The following is a 26,357-nucleotide window of genomic DNA, read 5'->3' on the forward strand; positions in this document are numbered from 1 at the left end:
GGAGATTTATCCTGTGAACTGTCTCTCTCATCCTCTCTGTCCATTATATTACTGTAAACTCAGCCCAGTGTCCAACACTGACACACTGCTGGTGAGCGGGGATTTATCCTGTGAAATGTCCCTCTCTCACCCTCTCTGTCCATTATATTACTGTAAACTCAGCCCAGTGTCCAACACGGACACATTGCTGGTGTGGGGGGATATAACCTGTGAACTGTCACTCTCTCACCCTCTCTGTCCAATATATTACTGTAATCTCAGCCCAGTGTCCAACACTGACACATTGCTGGTGTGCGGGGATTTATCCTGTGAGCTGTCCCTCTCTCACCCTCTCTGTCCATTATATTACCGTAAACACAGCCCAGTGTCCAACACTGACACGTTGCTGGTGTGGGGTGATTTATCCTGTGAACTGTCCCTCTCTCACCCTCTCTGTCCATTCTATTACTGTAAACTCAGCCCAATGTCCAACACTGACACATTGCTGGTGTGGGGGGGGGGGGACTCCTCCTGTGAACTGTCTCTCTCACTCTCTCTGTCCATTATATCACTGTAAACTCAGACCAGTGTCCAGCAGTGACACATTGCTTGTGTGTGGGGGGGGGGGATTTATCCAGTGAACTGTCCCTCTCTCACCCTCTCTGTCCATTATATTCCTGTAAACTCAGCCCAGTGTCCAACACTGACACATTGCTGGTGTGGGGGGATTTATCCTGTGAACTGTCCCTGTCTCACCCTCTCTGTCCATTATATTCCTGTGATCTCTGCCCAGTGTCCAACACTGACACGTTGCTGGTGTCGGGGGATTCATACTGTGAACTGTCCCTCTCTCACCCTCTCTGTCCGTTATATTACTGTAAACTCAGCCCAGTGTTCAACACTGACACATTGCTCGTGTGGAGGTAGGGTGGGGGAGATTTATCCTGTGAACTGTCTCTCTCACCCTCTCTGTCCATTATATTCCTGTAAACTCAGCCCAGTGTCCAGCAGTGACACATTACTGGTGTGGGGGGGATTTATCCTGTGAACTGTCCCTCTCTCACCCTCTCTGTCCATTATATTCCTGTGAACTCAGCCCTGTGTCCAACACTGACACATAGCTGGTGTGGGGGGTATTTATCCAGTGAACTGTCCCTCTCTCACCCTCTCTGTCCATTATATTCCTGTGAACTCAGCCCAGCGTCCAACACTGACACATTGCTGGTGTGGTGGGATTTATCCTGTGAACTGTCCCTCTCTCACCCTCTCTGTCCATTATATTACTGTAAACTCAACCCAGTGTCCAATACTGACACATTGCTCGTGTGGAGGTGGGGGGGGGAGATTTATCCTGTGAACTGTCTCTCTCACCCTCTCTGTCCATTATATTCCTGTAAACTCAGCCCAGTGTCCAACACTGACACATTGCTGGTGTGGGGGGATTTATCCTGTGAACTGTCCCTCTCTCACCCTCTCTGTCCATTATATTCCTGTAAACTCAGCCCAGTGTCCAACACTGACACATTTCTGGTGTGGGGGGATTTATCCTGTGAACTGTCCCTCTCTCACCCTCTCTGTCCATTACATCACTGTAAACTCAGCCCAGTGTCCAACACTGACACATTGCTGGTGTGGGGGGGGGGGACTTATCCTGTGATCTGTCCCTCTCTCACTTTCTCTGTCCATTATATCACTGTAAACTCAGCCCAGTGTCCAGCAGTGACACATTACTGGTGTGGGGGGGATTTATCCTGTGAACTGTCCCTCTCTCACCCTCTCTGTCCATTATATTCCTGTGAACTCAGCCCTGTGTCCAACACTGACACATAGCTGGTGTGGGGGGTATTTATCCTGTGAACTGTCCCTCTCTCACCCTCTCTGTCCATTATATTCCTGTGAACTCAGCCCAGCGTCCAACACTGACACATTGCTGGTGTGGTGGGATTTATCCTGTGAACTGTCCCTCTCTCACCCTCTCTGTCCATTATATTACTGTAAACTCAACCCAGTGTCCAATACTGACACATTGCTCGTGTGGAGGTGGGGGAGGGAGATTTATCCTGTGAACTGTCTCTCTCACCCTCTCTGTCCATTATATTCCTGTAAACTCAGCCCAGTGTCCAACACTGACACATTTCTGGTGTGGGGGGATTTATCCTGTGAACTGTCCCTCTCTCACCCTCTCTGTCCATTATATTCCTGTAAACTCAGCCCAGTGTCCAACACTGACACGTTGCTGGTGTGTGGGGATTTATGCTGTGAACTGTCCCTCTCTCACCCTGTCTGTCCATTATATTCCTGTAAACTCAGCCCAGTGTCCAACACTGACACATTGCTGGTGTGGGGGGATTTATCCTGTGAACTGTCCCTCTCTCACCCTGTCTGTCCATTATATTCCTGTAAACTCAGCCCAGTGTCCAACACTGACACATTGCTGGTGTGGGGGGATTTAACCTGTGAACTGTCCCTCTCTCACCCTCTCTGTCCATTATATTCCTGTAAACTCAGCCCAGTGTCCAACACTGACACATTGCTGGTTTGGGGGGATTTATCCTGTGAACTGTCCCTCTCTCACCCTCTCTGTCCATTATATTCCTGTAAACTCAGCCCAGTGTCCAACACTGACACATTGCTGGTGTGGGGGGATTTATCCTGTGAACTGTCCCTCTCTCACCCTCTCTGTCCATTATATGCCTGTGAATTCAGCCCAGTGAATTTTTAGGATTTGTTAATTCCTGCCAAACCTGGCTACTCTCCTCCACTCCCTGCACTCATCATCACAGACGGGGAAGAGATGGTATAGGAAATGGTGACAACACACACTGTACTCACACATTGTGATCCACTCTGTCTAGGGAAGCTTGCCCATGACACCTCGCCTTATGGTGCAGGTGCAGTCATGTCACAAGTTCTGGGTGATGGAAATGAACACCCCACAGCCTCTGCATCACGTTGCCTTTTTGCCGCTGTGACAAACAACATGCACAGATCGACAGAAAGGCCTCGAGTCTGGTTTGGGGTGTAAAATGTTTTAACCAGTGCTAATGTGGGTGAGGCTCAATGCTTCAAAAGTCACACCTGCCAAGTGTAGTGATCCCTCAGTCAGGAAAGACATTAAAGAGTAAGAAAACCTCCATCCATAGTGAATCAATCTTTCGCCCGAATGGGACAATTTGAAATTGACTCTGCATGATGTCTGTCTACAGCAGTTGTATTATATAGTATACTGTTTATAGAGAGTTGAGATGCATTCTCCATTGAATTGGAGTTTACAGCAAAGCAGGTAGGAATGGTGTGTATTTAATATCTCAGTAATATTGTAAATATACTGTTGATTAAACATTCTTGTTTGTTTAAATAATTTAAGGATTATCTGTAAAAATTAACGCAGTGCATGCGTCATGAAGCTACCATGTGATATGTGTGTGCCTCGCTTAAAGTAAAAAAACAAAGTTAGAATCACATTCCCGCTCCCGTGTCATTCTTTTCATTAGTTTAAAGTTTTGTAGTTACAAAACACAGCAGGTACCCATCTCCACTCATCCCTCTTACCCGCTGTTGATCCACAGCCTCCTGTGCTGTAGCAGATCAAGCCTCTTCAAGGTATTTGATAGGTTCTGTTCGGAATGATTCAGGAATTGTGGAATTACGTGAGTGTAGCAGATACTAATTCAATCCAGAACCCGTCTTCAGTGCTTAATGGAAATTGCAGGCAAGATAATCAGCTTGAAGATATTCTTGCTCTGTTTTTACACGACTTATTTTCATATTCCGTACATTTGTTATTGTAATTCATAATTTTCTGTCTTACACTGCACTGCTGACACAAAACAACAAATTTCATGACATATGTCAGTGTTATTAAACCTGATTCAGATACTGAAAAGAACAGCTTTGCAATCAATGTTCAAAATAAATTTATTAACGAAGTACGTATACATCACCATATACTACCGAGACTCATTTTTATACAAGCATTCACATGAAAATAAAGCACGATACAACTTACCAAAATCTACACTTAAATAAAGACCGACAAACAGCTGACATCCAAAGGAAGATCAATTGTGCAGAAACAGTCTCCTTTCTCCGCAAGCTGTTTGGGAATGTTCATTTATTTTGTGTCTTTATGATATTACTTTTAAAAACAGTCATAAATGAATGTAACATCACAACTAAAGTAAAACAGAAATACATTCTTAATTAAAGTAACCGTGGATCATTGGAAATACAGAAACAATTACAGAGACACTTCCCAGGAATCTGAATGTGTCTTTCATTGCTTGGATTAAACCCATTATTACACTCAATCGATGAGAAATAATGAAAGATGAAAGAGTAATATGTCACTGATAATAAACCTGATTCTCAATGACAGATACACAGTCTAATTGATGCTAATAATATTTCACTGATATTGGATTCCCCACCACCATCACACAACCGACTGAAACCTCACACTCCCCACCACAACCCATGAACACTTCACACATCGTCCATCACCCTGTAATACGTTGGACAAACACAGTCTGAGATCTTCCTTTTCACTTATTTCCCTTGTCACATTTGCTCTCGGACAGGATTTGCTTGCAGGGGAGCTGTTTCCTCAGTATCTCACGTATCTGTGGACCAGGGATGTCGATGAGGAGCGACGGGTGAAGAAACACAGTTAGACCGCACTGTGTGGGGGATCAGGACAGCAGAGAGACCCTCCTCTCATCACCCACAAAATCCATCACTTACCACCAGGAGATTCCCTTCTTCAGACCAAGAACTACACTCCCTATACACCAGGAAAATTCAATTCCTCAGAAATCACCATCAACCCCTCCCCAAACCCCATCCCTTCACCAGGAAAATCTGCTCCTCCAAACATCCCACAACAAGGATCCACCTTCTCTCGGGATCAGAGAAATTCCCGTGCTCCAAACTGGGGATAGAGCTTCCCGGAAAATGGAATCAGCTTTTCCTTCAGACCCTCCCCTCACACAGAATGCCCCTTAACCCCTCCAACTGGGGATTGATCTCATCCCCGGATCAGGGAATTCTCCTCACCCTGAGGCCAGAGTATACCTCTCATCCCTCTCAGATCAGGGGATTCTCCTCACCCCCTGAGACCAGGAAATACCTCTTACCCTCTCAGATCAGGGGATTCTCCTCAGCCCCTGAGACCAGGAAGTGTCTCTCATCCCTCTCAGATCAGGGGATTGTCCTCACCCCCTGAGACCAGGAAATACCTCTCATCCCTCTCAGATCAGGGGATTCTCCTCAGCCCCTGAGACCAGAAAATACCTTTTACCCTCTCAGATCAGGGGATTCTCCTCACCCCCTGAGGCCAGAGAATGCCATTCACCTCCCTCTCACCCTCGGACCAGGGAATTCTCCTCACCAACTGAGACCAGGGCATTCCCACCTCTTCCCCCACCCAGTCCAGGAAATTTCCACCCTCCTCGGGCTAGGGGATCCCCCTACCCCGATTGCAGAGAATGCCTCTCATTCCCCTCAGATCAGGGGATTTGTACCACACCCCCACCTCAGACCAAGGGATTCTCATCACCCCTGTAAGACCAGGAGATTTTCCTCACCCTGAAGATAGGGGGATGCCCCCTCCCTCAGACCAGGGGATTTCCCCACTCGGATTCTGGGATTTCCCCTCTCCAGCCCAGGATATTCCCCTCACCCCTTCAGACCAGGAATTCCACTCACCAGCTCCCAAAACCAGGCAAGTTCCCTGCCCTACTGCACCGAAACACATCTCCTCACAGACCTGTGAAATTGATTGCCCAGTTCAGTGTATCGCTGTCTCCCAAACTGAGAGCAGACATATCTCCCCCTTTCCCGGACAGTTCTGTCCAAGGGTCTCTGAGTTGAAACATTAACTCCCTCACTAATGTAATCATGTTCCCTAAATCTGTAAATCAGCATAAACAACAGCCGGACAACAGAATGGGAGATAAACTTTCCTGGAAAACGGGCACCAGAGGAAAACATTTCCCCAAACCAGGGGAACCTCTGCTCTGCTAATGACGGGGAACCCTGAGCAGGAAAGTCACAAAGTGATCGCTGAGACCATGGGGGAGATGCAAAGTGATCGCCGGCTCCGAATGGTCGCTGAGACCATGGGGGAGATGCAAAGTGATCGCCGGCTCCGAATGGTCGCTGAGACCATGGGGGAGATGCAAAATGATCGCCGGCTCCGAGTGGTCGCTGAGACCATGGGGGAGATGCAAAGTGATCGCCGGCTCCGAATGGTCGCTGAGACCATGGGGGAGATGCAAAGTGATCGCCGGCTCCGAATGGTCGCTGAGACCATGGGGGAGATGCAAAGTGATCGCCGGCTCCGAGTGGTCGCTGAGACCATGGGGGAGATGCAAAGTGATCGCCGGCTCCGAATGGTCGCTGAGACGATGGGGGAGATGCAAAGCTGAAGGGATATGAATCGAGATGGTCGGTCGATGGAAACTTGTTGCCAATAGAGGAGGAAGGTGGGCTGGGAGCCAACTGTCCAAGGCTATGTACGTGCCTAGATAAGGAGCACGCAATGTACTCAGGAATAAGGGATTCAGAGGAATGGTGGGACAACGAGGGGACAATGATCACTGTAAATAGTTTGTCTTTGGAAGTCGTGTATAATGGGGTGGAGGTGGGGGAGACGGGGAGATGGTGTTTATCAGGTGGTGGGGCAGTCCCCATTCACACTGGGTGTACTTAGGGCAGAGATTGATCGGTAAGAGGGTTTGGCTTACAGGGAGAAAGTGCCATGGTGAAACACATTCATGGAGCAGACTTGATGGGCCCAATGGCCTAATTCTGTTCTTATATCCTACGTTGGGTGGTGAGTGAGGACGGGGAGTCTCTGGTGACTCAGATGTAATCATTTCAGGGTTGGGTGTTTCACCGTTCATCAGGAAGGGAGACTCACTGATCATTGACCTGGATTGACCAAAGGCACATGAATCAGAATCTCCACCTCTGGGAATGCATGTGGACAACATCTCTCACCTGATCGAGGTAGGCCTCTCGCTCCTGGGGGTCTCCCAGGTTCTTCTGCCCAAGGTACAGCACTTTGACACTGCTGATCATCCCCTCACACTCCTCATCCAACAGGAGCTCATTCACTGGGAGATTGAGAGAAGTGTTCAGTCAGAGCAGATCCAGAGACAGCAGACTTACATGGTGTGATGGGTGGTTGGGCTGGAGTGTTGGTGATGGTAAGCACGGGGACCCAGGCTGACCCCAGGTTCCCCTCCTGCCCATCGTTCCAGTAACCAGTCCCTCCCCCATCCACCACCAGCCTCTCTGTGTAAGCACGGGGACCCAGGCTGACCCCAGGTTCCCCTCCTGCCCATCGTTCCAGTAACCAGTCCCTCCCCCATCCACCACCAGCCTCTCTGTGTAAGCACGGGGACCCAGGCTGACCCCAGGTTCCCTTCCTGCCTATCGTTCCAGTAACCAATCCCTCCCCCATCCACCACCAGCCTCTCTGTGTAAGCACGGGGACCCAGGCTGACCCCAGGTTCCCCTCCTGCCCATCGTTCCAGTAACCAGTCCCTCTCCTGATCCACCACCAGCCTCTCTGTGTAAGCACGGGGACCCAGGCTGACCCCAGGTTCCCCTCCTGCCCATCGTTCCAGTAACCAGTCCCTCTCCTGATCTACCACCAGCCTTTCTGTACAACGTGTAAATTCACTTTGCTTTCGCTGGCTAGATTTGAATTCAGTAAGAAGGGAAGTGTGTATGTTAGCTGAAGCCAGTAAAGATTGGCATGGTCAATAATACAAAGAAGAACAAGTTTTTCAAAGCATCGCATGACGTATAGAACTGAAGGGGAACAACTAACCCCATCCAGTGGAATGGATTGAAGAGAAATTTGACCCCAAGTCCTTGTTGAAAGTTGGATACTGTGGGGGGGGGGGGGGGCTTCCCCTCTCAGAGGGAGAGTAATGACATCTAGAGAGGGATCTAGATCTTTGGGTGATACAGCACTACAGTACAGAAACAAGCCCTTCAGCCCATCTAGTCCTTCCCAAGCTATTATTCTGCTTCGTCCCATCTACTCGCACCAGGTCTGTGTCCCTCCAATCTTGTGTTACATGTTGAAATCAAACCCAGATCCACCACTTCTGCTGGCAGCTCATTGTACACTCTCACTACCCTCCGAGTGAAGAAGTTCCCACTCAGGTTTCCCGCAAATATTTTCACCTTTCACCCTTAACCCATGAACTGAAGTTCCAGTCCCACCCAACCTCAGTGGAAAAAGATTGTTTGCATTTACCCTCTCTGTATCCCTCAAAATTTTTTATACCTCTATCAAATCTCCCCTCTGTCACCTACATCCCCGGAATAAACTCCTAACCTATCCAACCTTTCCCCAAAACTCAAGTCCTCAAGTCTTGGCTACATCCTTGTGAATTTTTTCTGCTCTCTTTCAATCTTATTGATATCTTTCCTGTAGGTAGGTGACCAGAACTGCATAAGATCTTCCAAATTAATCCTCACCAATGTCTCGTACAACTTCAGCATAGCATCTTAACGCCTGCAGTCAGTACTTTTATTTATGAAGGCCAATGTGCCAAAAGCTCGCTTTACTACCCTATCTACCTGTGGCACCACTTTCAAAGAGTTATGGATCTGTATTCCCAGATTCCTCTGTTCCACCGCACCGTTCCCTGTGTGAGTCTGAACCTGCTTTACATTCCCAAAGTGCGATCATGCTTGTCTGCATTAAATTCCATCTGCCATTTCCCCAGCTCATCCAGATCCTGCTGCAGATATTGACAGCCTTCCTCACGCCCACTATGCCCCCATTGTTGGTGTCTCCCACACACTGGCCGATTCAGTTTACCTTGGTCTCATACAGAACAGAGATCAGTACAGCGCAGGAACAGGCCATTCGGCCCACAATGTTGTACTGGACCAGCTAAAAAGTAAATCAAAAGGACACAGAATCTAATACCTCCTTCCCACATAATGTTCAAATCCCTCCATCTTCCTCACATCCATCTGTCAATCTAAATGTCCCTTAAAAGCCTCTAATGTATTTGCCTCTCCCACTATACCAGAGAGTGCATTTCAGGTACCCACCACTGAGTAAAAAACTTACCCCTCACATCCCCCTTGAACCTAATCCCCTCTCACCTTCAATACCTGTCCTCTGGAGTTGGGCGTTTCAATCCTGGGAAACAGACACTCCTTATCTGCTCCATCTCAGCCTTTCATAATCATAAAAACCTCGATGAGATCTTCCCTCAGCCTCCACTGCTGCAAAGAAAAAACCCGTTTTCTGCCCCAGCCAAACTGCTTGCACAAAGAAGGCCCCCGCTTACATGAGGGAAGTTGAAACCCCCCATGACAACAACCCTATTATTTTTACACATTTCCTTAACCTGATTACACATCTATTCCTCAATGTCCCGATGGCTATTGGGGGTTCTGTTGTACAATCCATCAGTGTGATTTCACCCTTCCTATTCCTGAGTTCTACCCAAATGAACAGTCTCTGACCCTCCATTGTGTCTCTCCCGAGTGCAACTGTGATATCGTCAGAACTTCTCAGCTCCAGCTCAAAAGTGAGCAACGTCCCCTTCATGAGCACAAACTTTTGTAACGTCAAACCCCCTTTTTGAGTATCCATGCCTTGCTTGTGGAAGAATTCCACCCCCCCTGCATCTCTCCGTAAACATCGGCATACCACTTCCACGGGGCAGACAGAGCAGGGACTCCCCCCCACCAGGGCTGAAAGTGGTGGGGTTTGGGGGAGAGGGAATGCCTGTCTCTGTTTGGGGAGATGCTCCATGCAGACCCCAACCACACGAAGGCCAGATACATCAGAAAGGGTCCCTGTGATCAGGAGTACCTGACGATCCCCTATCAGAACTCAGTGGTTACCTGGGATCATCTCATAGGTTTTGCACGTGGTGTCCGTCGGCTTCTCCTGCCCGGCGTTGGGGCTTGTCCTCCTATCTGGATCTGGGACGAGAGAAGGTCCAGGTGAGAAATGGAGTTTGGAGGATAGGTCCAAGGCTGAGACTGATTCTTCCTACAACGTCCACACACCAGCCAGTTCTGTTCTTCCACCACACTCCCCCAGTCTCAGTTCCATCACTCTGACACACTCCACACACAGACTCCTTCCCAATCCCTCCGTTTGCTCATCCCCCAACCTCCTCCGTCATTCAGAAGGACAGGCTCGTAGGCAGAGGAAGTGGGGTGGCTCTCTTGCTAAAAACTAAAATCAAATCCTTAGAAACAGGTGAATAATATTGGAAGATGTTGAATCCTTGTGGGTTGAGTTAAGAAAATGCAAGGATAACAAGACCCTCCTGGGGGTTATATACAGGATTCTCAACAGTAGCCAGGATGTGGGGCAGAAATTACAACGGGAGGTAAAAAAAAGGCAGGACAAAAGGGCAATGTTACGATGGTCATGGGCGATTTCAATGTGCAGCAGATTAGGAAACTCAGATTGGGGCTGGATTCCAAGAGAAGGCATGAGAGTGGAGCTGGCCAAAGTTGATTGAAAGGGAATACTAGCAGGGATGACAGTAGAACTGCAATGGCTGGAATTTCTGGAGCAATTCGGAAGGTGCAGGATAGATAAACCCAAAGAAAAAGAAGTCTTTTAAATGGAGGATGATGCAACCATGATGACAAGGGAAGTGAAAGTCGGCATAAAAGCAGAATAGAGGGCAGAGAATAGAGCAAGAATTAGTGGGAGGTTCGAGGATTCAGAAGCTCTTAAAAACCAATAGAAGGTAACTGGAAAAAACAATAAGGAGAAAAAAGCTGAAATATGGAAGTAAGTTAGCCAACAGCATAAAAGAGGATGCAAAAAGGTTTTTCAGATATATCAAGAGTAAAAGAGAGGGGACAGTGGATATTGGACGGATGGAAAATGATGCTGCAGAGGTAGGACAAAGAAATGGTGGATGAACTTAATAAATGTTTTCAAACTCAAGTTCTAGTTCAGTTTACTTTCATTCAACAGTACACTTTTTTAAAATCACCAAACGAAACAACGTTCCTCCGGACATACGTAAAACACTCACACAGATTAATATCAACACTTGTAAATTCATAAATAATAAGGTGCATTTGTGACACAAGTTAAAAAGTAGACTGCATCATGCTTCAAGTGTGATGTGACCTGGCAGGAGGCTGGGAGTTCAGTGTCTGACAGCCCGGGGAAAGAAGTTGTTTCCCATTCTAATAGTTCTTGTGTCAGTCTGTACGATGGAAGAAAGCAGCTGCACATCTGAAACTGGAGAGTGTCATGGGGTAAGAGTGAATGAACTTGCTAATACTAAGGAGAAGTTGCTTGGGAAGCCAAAAGGGCTGAAGGTAGGTAAATCACCTGGACCAGATGGACTACACCCCAGGGCTTTGCAAGAGATGAAGGCATTAGCAGGGATATTTCAACAACACTGGATTCTGGAATGGTCCTGGAAAATTGCAAATGTCACTCTGCTCTTAAAGAAGGGAGGGAGGCAAAGGACAGGAGATTATACGCTAGTTAGGCCTGACTTCACAGGCTGGGAAGGAGTCCATTATTAAAGATGAAGTTTTGGGGTACTTGGAGGCACATGAGAGAAAAGGCCGAAGTTAGCATCGTTTCCTTAAGGGGAGATCTTGCCTGAGAAATCCGTTGGAATTCTTTGAGAAAATAACAGGCAGAATAGACAAAGGAGAATTGGTGGATGTTGTGCATTTGGATCTTCAGAAGGCCTCTGACAAGCTGTCACACACGATACTAATAAACAAGAGCCCATGATTTTACAGGAAAGATACGAGCATACTGTAGTTAGTAGACTGACTGACTGACAGAGGGAAAGATTGGGATTAAAGGCCTTTTCTAGTTGGCTGTTGGTGACTGGTGGTGTTCCATAGGGTTCAATATTGGAACGGCTTCTGTATGACCCATGTATCTGTTCTCCATCTGCATGCTATTCTGAGTTTCACGTTTATTATGGTAACTAGTCACATGAGTGGGGACGGGGTAAAAGTGAAGGGAGTAAGTTCCACCTTCATGCTTTATTCATTGCAGTTTGTAATAGATGGGGACAGACAGATGTCGTATCTTTTGCTGATCACGCAATAACACTCAATTACACTTAGCTTAGACTTGGGTATGCTTAAGTTTCATTGCTTCAAGATTGTACGTTTACTAATTGCTAATAAAGGATCAAATACATATCGAGCTTTTTGTAAAATTGATTATTGGAGTGAGGGTGCATCATGTCAAATCCGTAGGGTTGCCAGCAGTGGCAATTGTTTTGGTTTGTTTGGCCATGACAGCTTCTTTTCACATTATATGTCAATGATATGGATGATGGAATTGGTGGCTTTGTGGTCAGGAGCATTTCTGGGCCTCTTATCTCAGAAAGGATGTGCTGGCATTGGAGATGGTCCAGAGGAGGTTCACGAGAATGATCCCCCTGGGAATGAAAATGTTCGAGAATGAGGAGTGTTTCATTGCTCTGGGTCTGTGCTCACTGGAGTTCAGAGAAAGAGGGTGGATCTCATTGAAACCTATGGAATAGTGAAAGGTCAGTATAGAGCGGATGTGAAGACAATGTTTCCTATAGTGGGGGAGTCTAGGACAGAGAGGGCACTTCCTCAGAACTGAAGGACTTTCCTTTGAAACAGAAGTGAGGAGGATTTTAATTGGCCAGAGGATGGTGAACCTATGGAATTTATTACCACAGAAGACTGTGGAGGCCAAGTCATTGGTTATATTTAAAGCAGAGGTTGATAGGTTCTTGATTAGTAATGGTGTCAAAGGTTACAGGACAAGGCGGGAGAATGAGGTTGAGAGAGACAATGTCCCTACTCAGCAGCCATAAATGAAACATAAAGTAACTTTATTATCACAGTACATACATGCCAACATATACAACCCAGAGAATCATTTTCTTGCAAGCATTCCCAGGAAAAAACTAAAATATACAACAGAAAGTGTGAAAACCTCGACATAAAAACAAACAACCAGTGTGCAACAGAAGACAATTTGTGGAAATAAATCAAAGATAGATGATGATAAATGCTGAGAACATGAGTAGTGGAGTCCATAAAAATGAGTGTGTAGGCTGTGCAATCAGTTCAGAAGTGAGGTGAGTAAAGTCGCCCACACTGGTGTAGGAGCCAGATGGTTACTGTTCCTGAACCTGGGGGTGTGGGACCTTGGGCTCCTGGAACCATTTCCAACTTCAGGCCCCATTCCTTCGTGATGAACCCTCTAACTCATGACCAGTCAGTCACTTAACTCTCCTCCTTCACAAAGCCCAGCTCTCAACCCTTGTTCCCGACTGTCGGACCACCCACAAGCTCGCCACACAAACAGCCACAGTGGCTTGTTGTTGAAAGTTACAGCATCTTCCTTTCAATGCCCACACACAACACCTCCAACAGAGGGATCTCAATACAGGACAGAGAATTGTCCAGACAGGGGACGAGTCACCGACACCGGTGATCCCCACCCCACGGGAAACCACATCCAACAGGGGAGACGATGACGACTGAGAATTGTCCAGACGGGGGACGAGTCACCGACACCGGTGATCCCCACCCCACGGGAAACCACATCCAACAGGAGAGACGATGCACGACTGAGAATTGTACAGACAGGGGATGAGTCGCTGACACCGGTGATCCCCACCCCACGGGAAACCACATCCAACAGGGGAGACGATGCACGACTGAGAATTGTCCAGACGGGGGACGAGTCACCGACACCGGTGATCCCCACCCCACGGGAAACCACATCCAACAGGGGAGACGATGCACGACTGAGAATTGTCCAGACAGGGGATGAGCCACTGATACTGGTGATCCCCACCCCACGGGAAACCACATCCAATAGGGGAGACGATGCACGACTGAGAATTGTCCAGACGGGGGACGAGTCACTGACACCAATGATCCCCACCCCACGGGAAACCACATCCAACAGGGGAGACGATGTACATCAGCTACAAGGGCATCCAGTGAGAGAGATTCTCCATTCCCCACCGAAACTAGGTCTTGGTTCCTGAGGATGTATCTCCTGCTGGGACAGGGGACAGTTCCCGGCTGAGTTCACCAGTAGACGGTCCTTTGATTTGTTCCTCTGAGGAATTCCAGTGAACTGGGAGGGTGACGGAGAGGAGACACCAGACCTGGTGACCAGACCAGGACGGGGGAAGAAACCAAAACCATTCGGTGTCCCTTCACCGATTCGCTCTCTCAAACCTCCGTCACTCCACGTGACTCCCCTCAGTGGGAGTGAGGAGGAATTTCCAGGACTGAAACCGAGGAGAATCATTCCCTTTGGTGAACCCAACCATGGATACCTGAGCTTGCAGACCCTGCTGGGGTGGTGGACAAACCCGGACCAGGTCCTCCAGTCGCAGACCCCTGGGGTTCCTGAGTGGTGTCCGACTGGGAATCTGCAAAGAGAGAAACAGGGTGGGTGGGGACAGGCGAGCAGCGGATCAGGGTGGAGAGAGTAAATGAGTTGGGGAGTGGTCATCACGAACAGAAACATCTATAATCTACCAGTGTGAAACTGGTCAAACCTCTGGATCTGCACACAATCTAATCCCCTCAGAAAGTCCGCACCCTCCCTCTTCACTCAGTCCTCTCCCCTCAGTGCCCATTCCTCACTCCTCTGACCCCCCTACCATCCTTCACTCCTTTACCTCACACCCATCTCTCACCCGATGACCATTATGAAACAACCACTTAAATCACAAATAAGAGAAAATCTGCAGATGCTGGATGCCCTGATTAGATGTCTTGGCCTGAAACATTGACTTTTTCCTCTTTTCTGTAGACGCTCCCTGGCCTGTGGAGTTCCTCCAGTATTCCGTGTTTAAAACCACTGAAATCCGCTCACCACCAAACCACATCTCTCAGTCCTTGTTCTCCGGCATCGTTATCATTAAGTGCCATATCATATCACATGGGTGATCAAGGTCTGTCCGTCACCATGATTGTTCTGGGCAAATTTTTCAACAGAAACAGTTTGCCATTGCCTTCATCTGGGCAGTGTCTTTACAGGATGGGTGACTCCAGCCATTATCAATACTCTTCAGAGATCGTCAGCCTGGTGTCAGTGGTTACAGAACCCGTATATGTGATGTGTACCAGCTGTTCACACGAACATCCACTACCTGCTCCATGGCTTCACGTGACTCTGATCGTCATCCTGGTGTCAGTGGTTACAGAACCCGTATATGTGATGTGTACCAGCTGTTCACACGACCATCCACTACCTGCTCCATGGCTTCACGTGACTCTGATCGTCATCCTGGGGTCAGTGGTTACAGAACCCGTATATGTGATGTGTACCAGCTGTTCACACGACCATCCACTACCTGCCCCATGGCTTCACGTGACTCTGATCGTCATCCTGGGGTCAGTGGTTACAGAACCCATATATGTGATGTGTACCAGCTGCTCACACGACCATCCACTACCTGCCCCATGGCTTCACGTGACTCTGATCGTCATCCTGGTGTCAGTGGTTACAGAACCCGTATATGTGATGTGTACCAGCTGTTCACATGATCATCCACTACCTGCCCCATGGCTTCACGTGACTCTGATCGTCATCCTGGTGTCAGTGGTTACAGAACCCGTATATGTGATGTGTACCAGCTGTTCACACGACCACCCACTACCTGCTCCATGGCTTCACGTGACTCTGATCGTCATCCTGGTGTCAGTGGTTACAGGACCCGTATATGTGACGTGTACCAGCTGCTCACACGACCATCCACTACCTGCTCCATGGCTTCACGTGATTCTGATCGTCATCCTGGTGTCAGTGGTTACAGAACCCGTATATGTGATGTGTACCAGCTGCTCACACGACCATCCACTACCTGCCGCATGGCTTCACGTGACTCTGATCGGGTGGGGGTGGGAGGTGCGAGGAGGTTTGCTGCACTTCAGCCACATTTGAGTAGCAGGGTAACAGAAGGAAGGAGCACCTTGCACCTCCTTTGGTAGAGATGTATCTCCACCCCACCAGTTCTCTGCCATCTTATAGCAACCAACCCCATGGACTGTTCTCCACAACAACTCTCACTGCCTTTGGAGAGATGATGGATGTCGGTGGAAATTGATGCAAGATGGAGAGAAGGATCAGCTGAACGATCACTATCACCTCACCAGGACGCACATCCAGCAGGTGAATCAGTATGTAAGAGGTTCGATGTCACAAAGCGAGAAACTGAAAAACCCCAATGGACACGAGACCTGATACCTGAGGATCTCTGTCCCTCTGAGACAGAGGATGGTGATGGGATGGGTTGTCCTGTAGATGATCCATTGGATTGATCCATTGTGGAAGCCTCCAGGTCTGGAACAAAGTAACAGAGACATGGGAGAGTGGCAGAGTTTAAACAAAACAACAGGGACAATAACTCACAAAGATGAGATACTCTAAAAATCCAGTGCAACACACACAAAATGCTGGAAGAACTCAGCAGGTCAGGCTGCATCTCTGGAGGGGAATAAACAGTGAATATTTTGGGCTGAGACCCTTCATCAACACTGGAGAGGAAGGGGGAAGAAGCCAGAATAAAGAGGTGGGGAGGAGTAGGTGATAGGTGAACCGAGGTGAGTGTGAAGGTGGGTGGGTGAGGGAGGGGATGATTTGAGAAGCTGGGAGGTGAGATGTGGAAGAGGTGAAGGGCTGAAGAGGAGTAATCCATTCACAGAGGACAGAATAAAGCAATGGAGGAGGGGTACCAGAGGGAGGTCATGGGTTGGTGAGGAGAAGAGAGGGGTTAAGAGGGGAGTCAGAATGGGAATTGAAAAAGAGAGAACCCGTACAGGGGAGAAATTACTGGAATATACAGAAATCAGTGTCTGTGCCGTCAGTTTGGAAACTACCCAGACACAATATGAGATGTTGCCCCTCCATCCTGATTCTGGCCTCATCAGGTGAGTGCAGGAGTCCTTGGACAGACACGTGGGAATGGGAATGGGGAGTTGAATTGAAATGGGTAGCCACTGGGACAACAATTTGGAAAGGAGGTCTCTGATCTGAAGAGATACCAAAACCATCCAGTCCCTGTTCAGCAACTCTCCCTGGTGAATGTCTGTGACCGGTCACTACTCTCAGTCAAAGCCGAGATGAATATTCTTCCCTTCAGTGATCCCACCATAGTTACCCGAGCTCGCAGACCCTGCTGGGGGGTTGGTCAAACCTGAATCAGTCACTGATATCTGGATTTCCTGAGTTCCCACATTCCCCCTTCCCTTGGGCTCTCCCTTTCTCGTCAACTCAACCGCTCCCTGTCACACTGGCCACTCGGCCCCTCCCCTCAGACATCTTCCGTCTTCTCCCCTGAACCTCCTGTCTCCTGCTCCCTTCTGCCTCTCCCTCAGTCCCCCTCCCCTCAGCATTTCCCTCACTCCACCTCCTCTCGGCCTCTCCCTGTCTCTGCCTACCCTCTGCCGCTCCCTGTCACCCCATCGTCTCAGCCTCTCTGTCTCAATTTCCCCCTCCCCTCGGCCTTTCCCGTCTCCCGCACTCCCCATCTCTCAGCCTTTCCCTGGACCCCCATCTCTCAGCCTCTCACTGTCCCCCCACACCCTCAGCATCACCCCTACCTCTCCTTCCACGGCCCCCCATTCCCTTGGCCAATTCCCTGTCTTTCCATCCCCTTGGCCACTCTCCGTCTCTCCATTGCATTGGCCTCTCCCAATCACCGACTCCCCTCGGCCTCTCCCCTACCTCACACTACACAGCCCCTCAGTCTCCTCCTCCCCTCAGCCTCTCACTGTATTCCCCTCGCCTCGGCCTCTGTCTCCCCCTCCCCTCAGATCTTGATGTCTCCCCAACCCCTCGGAAAAGTCACCTTTTCTCCCCATTCACTCGGCCCCTCCCCTTGGTCTATCACCATCTCTCCCTCAGCTTTTCCTCTCCCTGACCCCATCATCCCCTCGGTCTCTCCCTGTCTCCCCTTTCCCTCAGCCTCTCGGTGTCTTTCCATCCCTTCATTCCCTCCCTTTCGGCATCTCCATCTCCCCCTGCCCTCAGCCAATCACCGTCTCTCTCTTCCTTCAGCCCCTCCCCATCCCATCGGCATCTCTCCAACTCCAATCCCCTCAGCCTCGCCCTGACTACCCCTCCCCTCTGTTTCTCCCTGTCTCACACACATCATCCCTTTGGCCTCTCCCTGTACCCGCAACTACTTGGCCTCTCCCTACCTTCCTCTCCACTCAGTCTCTCCCTATCTTCCTCTCCCCTCGGTCTCCCTCCATCTCACTCTCTACTTGGTACGCCACTCCCCCTCTCTCCCCTAACTCACACCACTGCTCCCTCCATTTCCTGTCAGCCTCACCCTCCAGGGGATGGGTAGACTCTCTCCCGGCAGCTGACACAGCATTGTGGGCCGAAGGGCCTGTGCTGTGCTATACTGTTCTGTGTTCTATGATCTCTGTCACAGGTCAGACTGGGCAGTTTCATTCTGACCCCGGTGTGAAGGGGAATACGGGAAAGGTGATCACAGACCACGGGCAGGGCAGCCGACTGGAAAACTCAGCCCGTGGTGTGTGTTGGTGACTCAGGACGTCCCAGAATTTCCCCACAACTACCACACTGCAGTGTCACTGGGGAACGGTGACCTACCTGTACAGTACACAGCGTAACTCAAGGGTGCTGGCAGCAGCCGATACACAAAGTAACCGGAGCAGTTTTTCACCCCAATCTCCTGGCTCCTGTAACAGCTGTCTTCACCCTGGGTGAAGCAGGCGGTCCTGGTCACCTCCCCCTCTCCCACGTTGGGATGGGGACCTGGAATGAGATTTATAAACACTGTAAAATGTACCCGGTCCCACAGTACAGCGGGGAATGTGAATCAGGACCCACTGTAAATCAGTGGTTCACAACCCACGGTCCGGTCCGGCCTCAGTCAGCACTGAACTGCTGCCCTCTCCCTCTCCACCCCACTCTCCCCGCAGCAGCACCTTCATCTTCTGAATGAGCCTCCCATGAGGGACCTTGTCAAACGTCTGGGGGATCTCACTGAAACCTATCGAATATTGAAAGGCCTGGATAGGGTGGACATGGAGAGGATGTTTCTTATAGTGGGGGAGTCTGGGACCAGAGGGCAGAGCCTCACAACACAAGAGACTCCCTTTAGAACAGAGATGAGGGAGAATTTCTTTAGCCAGAAGGTGGTGAATCTGAGGAATTCATTGCCACAAACGACTGTAGAGGTCACGTCATTTATAAATGTAAAGTGGAGGTTGAGAGGTTTTTTGATTTGTGAGAGTGTCATTTGTGACTGTCCCTCATTCACCCACGGTCTTCCCAATGCTCATCAGTCCCATCCATAAGAATCCTCTCCACTGCCTTCCCTACCACTGACGTGAGACTTACTGGTCAGAGAGTCACAGAAAGCTACGGCACGGAAACAGGCCCTTCGGCCCATCCAGTCCATGCTGAACCATTTAAACTGCCTTGTCCCATCAACCTGCACCCGGACTACAGCCATCCATCTCTCCCATCCATGTAGCAACCAAACTTCTCTTAAACATTGAAATCAAAATGGCATCCACCACTTGCTCAGGCAGCTCGATCCACACTGTAGTTTCCAGGATTATTCCTAATTCCTGACATATTCTCCACATTTCTACAAAAATAAGTCAATTTTATTTATTTATTTATCTATTTGGCAATAAAACAGTGAGTAGGGCCTTCTGACCCTTTGAGCCACACTGCCTTTGCAACCCTCGACACTCCCGAGAAAGCCGATCGTCATCATGGGACAATTTACAGTGACCAATGAACCCACCCGGTACGTCTTTGGAGAGTGGGAGGAAACCGGAGAACCCGGGGAAAACCCATGCATTCCATGGGGAGGACGGACAGAGACTCCTCACAGATGACACTGGAATTGAACTCTGAACTCCGACACCCCGAGCTGTAATAGCGACGTGCTAACCACTACGTTACCATGGCAAAAATTAACTTATCCCACTAACTGGTGAACGATGATGTCTGCAGACTCCCCCAACTCCCTGGAGATTGCCCCAACACTGAAATGAGTCTGGGGTCATTGAAACTCCTCCGGGTCGTATCCAGAATGGGGTCAGTGGGCAGATCAGTTCTGTAACCCAACTCCAGGAAGTTGTCACTCCTCCACCGGACTCCATGACGATACAGGACCGTAGAGCGGTCTGAGTGACTGTGGGGAGACCTCTCAGGGAGATGGGTTCTGTGTCCATGCTAGGGCCCTCTGAAGAGATTCAGGTTGTTATTGTGACACTTCCCAAAAATAACCCAGCCCCACTGATGTAAACTCTGACCCTACCGTTTAACCAGCCTGGGAACTCCCCGGAGCAGCGACCCTGTGGAACGACCGTCTCCGGAATCTTCCATCCTCCAGAACTGAAACAACAATCAGAGAGTCAGTCCCTGATCTGAGGGAGTTTATTCACTCAGAGAGACATGGGAAATTAACTCACCCTGTCTGTACCCTGTCTCTGGTCAATAACCACCAATCCTGGGAATTCCCTCTCTGTTGTACCTCCCCCTTGTCTCTACCCCGAGAATGTGGGATCTCCCCTCTCCCTGTATTTACTCCCCATCTCAGTGTAGTCACTGATGATCCCAGTCTCCCTGCATTTCCCATTCACACACCCCCTTGTTCCCCTGTTTACAATCCCCTTCTGTGTCCAGTTTCTCAATGATTATCTCCTCACTTTACCTGTTAAATCTGTACCATCCCACTGCAAGGTTTACATCATTCCTCCATTGTCCACCGGTACACTCAGTGTTGGAGCAATTCATGCTCCTCCAGGGCTGATCCAGGACGGTGTGGGTTACACACGGATCACCGAGTGCGGAGTCTGTGATTGAGGGACAGAACGATGCTCAGTGTTAATGTACAGCTCACGTTTCCCATCCTCATTCTCTGCCAACCACAACCTCATCCTGCCCCCCCAATCTTTGTTCTGGTATCTTGCTGAGGTTGTTCTACGAGTCTGTGGTGACCAGTGCTATCGTGTTTGCTATTGTGTGCTGGGGCAGCAGGCTGAGGGTAGCAGACACCAACAGAATCAACAAACTCATTCGTAAGGCCAGGGATGTTGTGGGGGTGGAACTGGACTCTCTGACGGTAGTGTCTGAAAAGAGGATGCTGTCCAAGTTGCATGCCATCTTGGACAAGGACTCCCATCCACTCAATAATGTACTGGTTCGGCACAGGAGTACATTCAGCCAGAGACTCATTCCACCGAGATGTAACACTAAGCGTCATAGGAAGTCATTCCTGCCTGTGGCCATCAACCTTTACAACTCCTCCCTCGGAGTGTCAGACACCCTGAGCCAATAGGCTGGTCCTGGACTTATTTACACTTGGCATGATTAACTTATTATTATTTAGTTTTTTATGGTTTTATATTGCTATATTTCTACACTATTCTTGGTAGGTGTGGCTGTAACAAAACCCAATTTCCCTCGGGATCAATAAAGTATGCCTATCTGTCTGTTTCCTCCTGCCCTCTCAGTCCTAAAGAGGGGTCTTGGCCCAAATTATCAACTATTCATTTCCATAGATGCTGTCTGACCTGCTGAGTTTCCCAGCATTGTGTGTGTGTGTTGCTACATATTACTATATAATACCCTGAGATTCAGTTTCTTCCCGGCATTCACAGTGGAACAAAGAAATACAATAGAATCAATGAAAAACTACACACAAACAAAGACTGACAAGCAACAAATGTGCAATAGAAATCGACAAAGACAGTATCCATCAGTCAGGACCCCACCACCCAGGACATGCCCTCTTCCTATTACCACCATCAGAGAGGAGGGACAGGAGCCTGAAGACACACACTGAATGTTTCAGGAACAGCTTCTTCCCCTCCGCCATCAGATTTCTGAACGGACAGTGAACCAGTGAACATTACCTCACTATTTTTGCTCTCTTTCTACACTACATATTTATTTTCTATGTATTTGTTATTGTAACTTGTGTATTGCACTGTACTGCTGCTGTAATACAACAAAATTCATGACATTTGTCAGTGATAATAAACCTGATTCTGATTCTGTGTTCTAGTACATGGAACATAGAACAGTACAGCACAGGAACAGGCCCTTCGGCCCACAATGTTGTGCTGACCCAGCTAAAAAACTAATCAGAAACACCCAAACACTAATCCCTTGAGATGTTCCCACAACCAATGATCTCACTTTAAGGACTGTATCTTATTCTTTCATGTTCTCATTATTTATTGCTATTTTGAGAGTCTCAGATCCCTCTACACTCGATCTCCCTACCTCCCTCTCTCCTCGGTCTCTCACTCCCTCTCCCTTCACTCTCCCCCAACATCTCTCAACTTTTCTCCCCACACAGTCACTGCCTAACTCCCTGTCACCTCGGCATCTCCCTGTCTCACGCTCCCCTCTGCCTCCTCCACTCTCCTGCTCCTGTCGGCCATCCCGTTACCTACTCCCTATCTACTGCTCTCCTCGGGATGTCCGTCACTTCCCCTCCCCTCAACCCCTCCCTCTCTCCCCTACCCCTCGGCCTCTCCTTGTCTCCCTGACCCCTTGGTATCCCCCTGCCTCCCCACCCCTCGTTTCTCCCTGTTTACCCTTCCCCTAGGCCTATTGCAGTCTCCGACTCCCCTCAGCCACTCCTTGTCTCCCCCTCCCCTCGGCCTCTCCCTGCCTCCCTCTCTCCTTGGACTCTTCCTATCTTCCTCTTCCCTCGGTCTCCCTCCATCTCCCTCTCCACGGTATGTCACTCCCCCCCTCCCATCACTCTCACGACTGCTCCCTCTATTTCCTGTCAGCCTCACCCTCCCTCACTCCAGGGGATGGGTAGACTCTCTCCCGCAGCTGAGACAGCATTGTGGGCCGAAGGGCCTGTGCTGTGCTGTACTGTTCTGTGTTCTATAATCTCTGTCACAGGTCAGACTGGGCAGTTTCATTCTGACCCCGGTGTGAAGGGGGATACGGGAAAGGTGATCACAGACCACGGGCAGGGCAGCCGACTGGAAAACTCAGCCCGTGGTGTGTGTTGGTGACTCAGGACGTCCCAGAATTTCCCCACAACTACCACACTGCAGTGTCACTGGGGAACGGTGACCTACCTGTACAGTACACAGCGTTACTCCCGGTTGTCGGCCCCAGCCGATACACTAAGTAACCGGAGCAGTTTTTCACCCTGATCTCCCGGCTCCAGTAACAGGTGTTTTCACTCACAGTGAAGCAGACGGTCCTGGTCACCTCCCCCTCTCCCACGTTGGGATGGGGACCTGGAATGAGATTTATAAACACTGTAAAATGTACCCGGTCCCACAGTACAGCGGGGAATGTGAATCAGGACCCACTGTAAATCAATGGTTCACAACCCACGGTCCGGTCCGGCCTCAGTCAGCACTGAGCTGCTGCCCTCTCCCTCTCCACCCCACCCTCCCCGCAGCAGCACCTTCATCTTCTGAATGAGCCTCCCATGAGGGACCTTGTCAAACGTCTGGGGGAATATCGAATATTGGAAGGCCTGGATAGGGTGGACATGGAGAGGATGTTTCCTATAGTGGGGGAGTCTGGGACCAGAGGGCAGAGCCTCACAACACAAGAGACTCCCTTTAGAACAGAGATAAGGGAGAATTTCTTTAGCCAGAAGGTGGTGAATCTGAGGAATTCATTGCCACAAACGGCTGTGGAGGTCACGTCATTTATAAATGTAAAGTGGAGGTTGAGAGGTTTTTTGATTTGTGAGGGTGTGGGGGTCCGCACACTCGGGACTCAAACGGCCATCGGGAGCCGCAGGTAGGCAGACCGCCCGATCGGGGCAGACCCGCTGGTGGCAGAGACCCAAGGGAGGGGGGATTTAAGCGCATGAGTTTGAATCAGTAAAGTCATTCCGAGTTCAGCTCTCTCTGCCTCCGTGTGTTCCTTTCGTAGCGCTTTGCGCGCGACTACATTGGTGACCCCGACGTTCCAGACGGCATCTGGAACCGGCGACTCTGCAGCCAGCCATGAGTTTGCTCAACTCGCACAGCGCGGTCTCTCTGAGGCTCCCGACTTTCTGGGCCACTCAGCCCCAGGTTTGGTTCGAGCGGGCTGAGGCCCAGTTCAACATCAGAGACATTACAGCCGACGCCACGTGGTATTACTACGTGATCAGCACGCTCGACCAGGAGACGGCAGGCCGGATCATCGACTTCCTACGAGTTTCTGGGCCACTCAGCCCCACGTTCCGTTCGAGCAGGCTGAGGGCCAGTTCAATATCAGAGACATTACAGCCGACGCCACGTGGTATTACTACGTGATCAGCACGCTCGACCAGGAGACGGAAGGCCGGATCATCGACTTCCTACGCTAGCCACCAATGGAGACCAGGTACACTAAGCTTAAAGCGCTCCTGATCCGTACCTTCGGACTGTCACGCCGCAAACGGGCCGCGCGGCTCCTACACATGGACGGCCTGGGCGACCGCACGCCATCCGACCTCATGAACGATACGCTGGCGCTCATGGACGGCCATAAGCCGTGCCTTTTATTTGAACAGTTGTTCCTCGAGCAAATGTCAGAGAACATTCGCCTCCTCCTCGCGAGTGAGGATTTCAGCGACCCACTCAGTGTCGCGGCTAAAGCAGACGTCCTTTGGCAGAGCAAGCAGCGTGGTGCAGCCTCCATTGGCCTAGCCACGATCACACACCCCAAAGCCCAGGCCCTGCAACCGAAGCCGTCGAGACCCACGGGGGGAAAAGATGGAAGTTCGGAATAATGGTGTTTCATTTCATTCTTCATTTTTAGAATCTTTTTATTGGTATGTAATCATCAACAGCTATAAAATGAATCAAAACTTTAACAGACTAATATGTATACAATTAATACAGCTGAAGAGAAGAAAAAAAACTGATCTTGAAATATACAAATGGAAAAAAGATTGTTTATATATAGAAAAAAGGAAAAAAACATGTAACTAAGAAAACAGCCCATTAGGAATCAACGCTCTGGAGCAATATGTTCGACCATGATCTAAATATATTAAAAAAAAAGATTCATCAACCATCATTTCATATTTATAAAATAAAATAAAATTGGAGGGAAACCATATAACTTAATTCAAATTAAATTATAATATTTGGCAAAAGAACCCCATCTTCTCTCAAAATCAAATTGAGGATCAAAAGTTCTACTAATTTTTTCCAAACTGAGACATAATGTCACTTGAAAAAACCATTCAATTAACGTAGGGGAAGAAATATCTTTCCATTTTAATAAAATAGCTCTTCTTGCCAGCAGTGTAACAAATGCAATTACATGTTGATCTGAAGATGGGATACCCAGAATATGATGCAGAACTATTCCAAATAGAACAGTCAATGTATTAGGTTGTAAATTAATTTTCAAAGCTTTAGACATTGTAGCAAATAAAGATTTCCAAAATGACTTTAATGAAGAAAATGACCAGAACATATGTGACAAAGCAGCTACTTCAATTTTACATCTATCACAATAGTTATCTATACTAGGAAATATTTTAGATAGTCTCTCCTTTGTTAAGTAATAATGGTGAACAATTTTAAATTGAATTAAATAGTGGTTGGCACATACAGAAGAAGAATTTACGTTTTTCAAAACTCAAAGCCAATCTTCATTAACAAAGGTCATAGTAAGTTCTCTCTCCCAATTTTGTTTAATCTTTAGTGATAGGTTCTCTTTTTGTAACAAAAATAAATCATAAATTCTGCGAATGAAACTATTCACTACGGGATTCAATTTCAAAATGGTATCCAACAAATCAGATTCTTGTAAATATGGAAACTTGGGTAAATATTGTTGTAAAAAATGTCTAACCTGAAAATATTGCAAAAAATGTGAATGAGCGAGAGAAAATTTATTAACTCCTCAAAAGTCATCAATCGGCCATCACAAAATAAATCTGTAAAAGAATGAATTCCTTTATTTTTCCATAAAAGAAAAATGGGGTCAGTTGTTGAAGGTTTAAGGGTTTCTGTCACCAAAGATGGGGCTCAGGCGCGCGCCGCTGCCGTCCACCATGTGCTTTTCCGGGAAACGTCGGGGTCAGCCGTCACTAATGGCTACGATGGCTGGCCACCGAGACAGCCTCCTGTACCTCTGGAACCGACACTCCGGATGGCGCTTCCTGGTGGACACCGGGGCCGAAGTCAGCGTACTGCCCCCCTCGAACACAGACACTCGTAACGCGGTCCCAGGCCCCGAACCCACCAGTATTTGGACATACAGCCTGCAAACTATCTCACTGCATTTCGGGTCCAGCCGTTTCACTTCGACTTTCATGATGGCAGCGGTGTCACAGCCACTACTAGGGGCAGATTTCCTACGCGCCAACTGCCTCCTGGTCAACTTGAAAGGCCGGCATTTAGTCCACGCC

At 48.8% G+C, this 26,357-nt stretch overlaps 1 protein-coding gene across 1 annotated transcript in view; it reads right to left on the reverse strand.

The window, feature by feature from the left end:
- Positions 1-4,102: 4,102 nt before the first annotated feature.
- The window catches only part of LOC132384392 (uncharacterized), a 214,422-nt gene continuing 192,167 nt past the window's right edge, over positions 4,103-26,357 (reverse strand). Inside the window, exons 12-20 of the mRNA XM_059955498.1 lie at positions 23,080-23,244; positions 20,685-20,826; positions 20,289-20,365; positions 18,602-18,766; positions 16,226-16,321; positions 14,307-14,402; positions 9,868-9,948; positions 6,982-7,097; positions 4,103-4,601 (exon numbers count right to left, since the gene is read on the reverse strand). Of these exons, the coding sequence (XP_059811481.1) occupies positions 4,524-4,601; positions 6,982-7,097; positions 9,868-9,948; positions 14,307-14,402; positions 16,226-16,321; positions 18,602-18,766; positions 20,289-20,365; positions 20,685-20,826; positions 23,080-23,244 (1,016 nt within the window). The 3' untranslated portion in view covers positions 4,103-4,523. The remainder of the gene's footprint in view (positions 4,602-6,981; positions 7,098-9,867; positions 9,949-14,306; positions 14,403-16,225; positions 16,322-18,601; positions 18,767-20,288; positions 20,366-20,684; positions 20,827-23,079; positions 23,245-26,357) is intronic.

Source organism: Hypanus sabinus, chromosome 32 (assembly GCF_030144855.1).
Source record: "Hypanus sabinus isolate sHypSab1 chromosome 32, sHypSab1.hap1, whole genome shotgun sequence".
In the NCBI taxonomy this organism is placed as follows: Eukaryota; Metazoa; Chordata; class Chondrichthyes; order Myliobatiformes; family Dasyatidae; genus Hypanus; species Hypanus sabinus.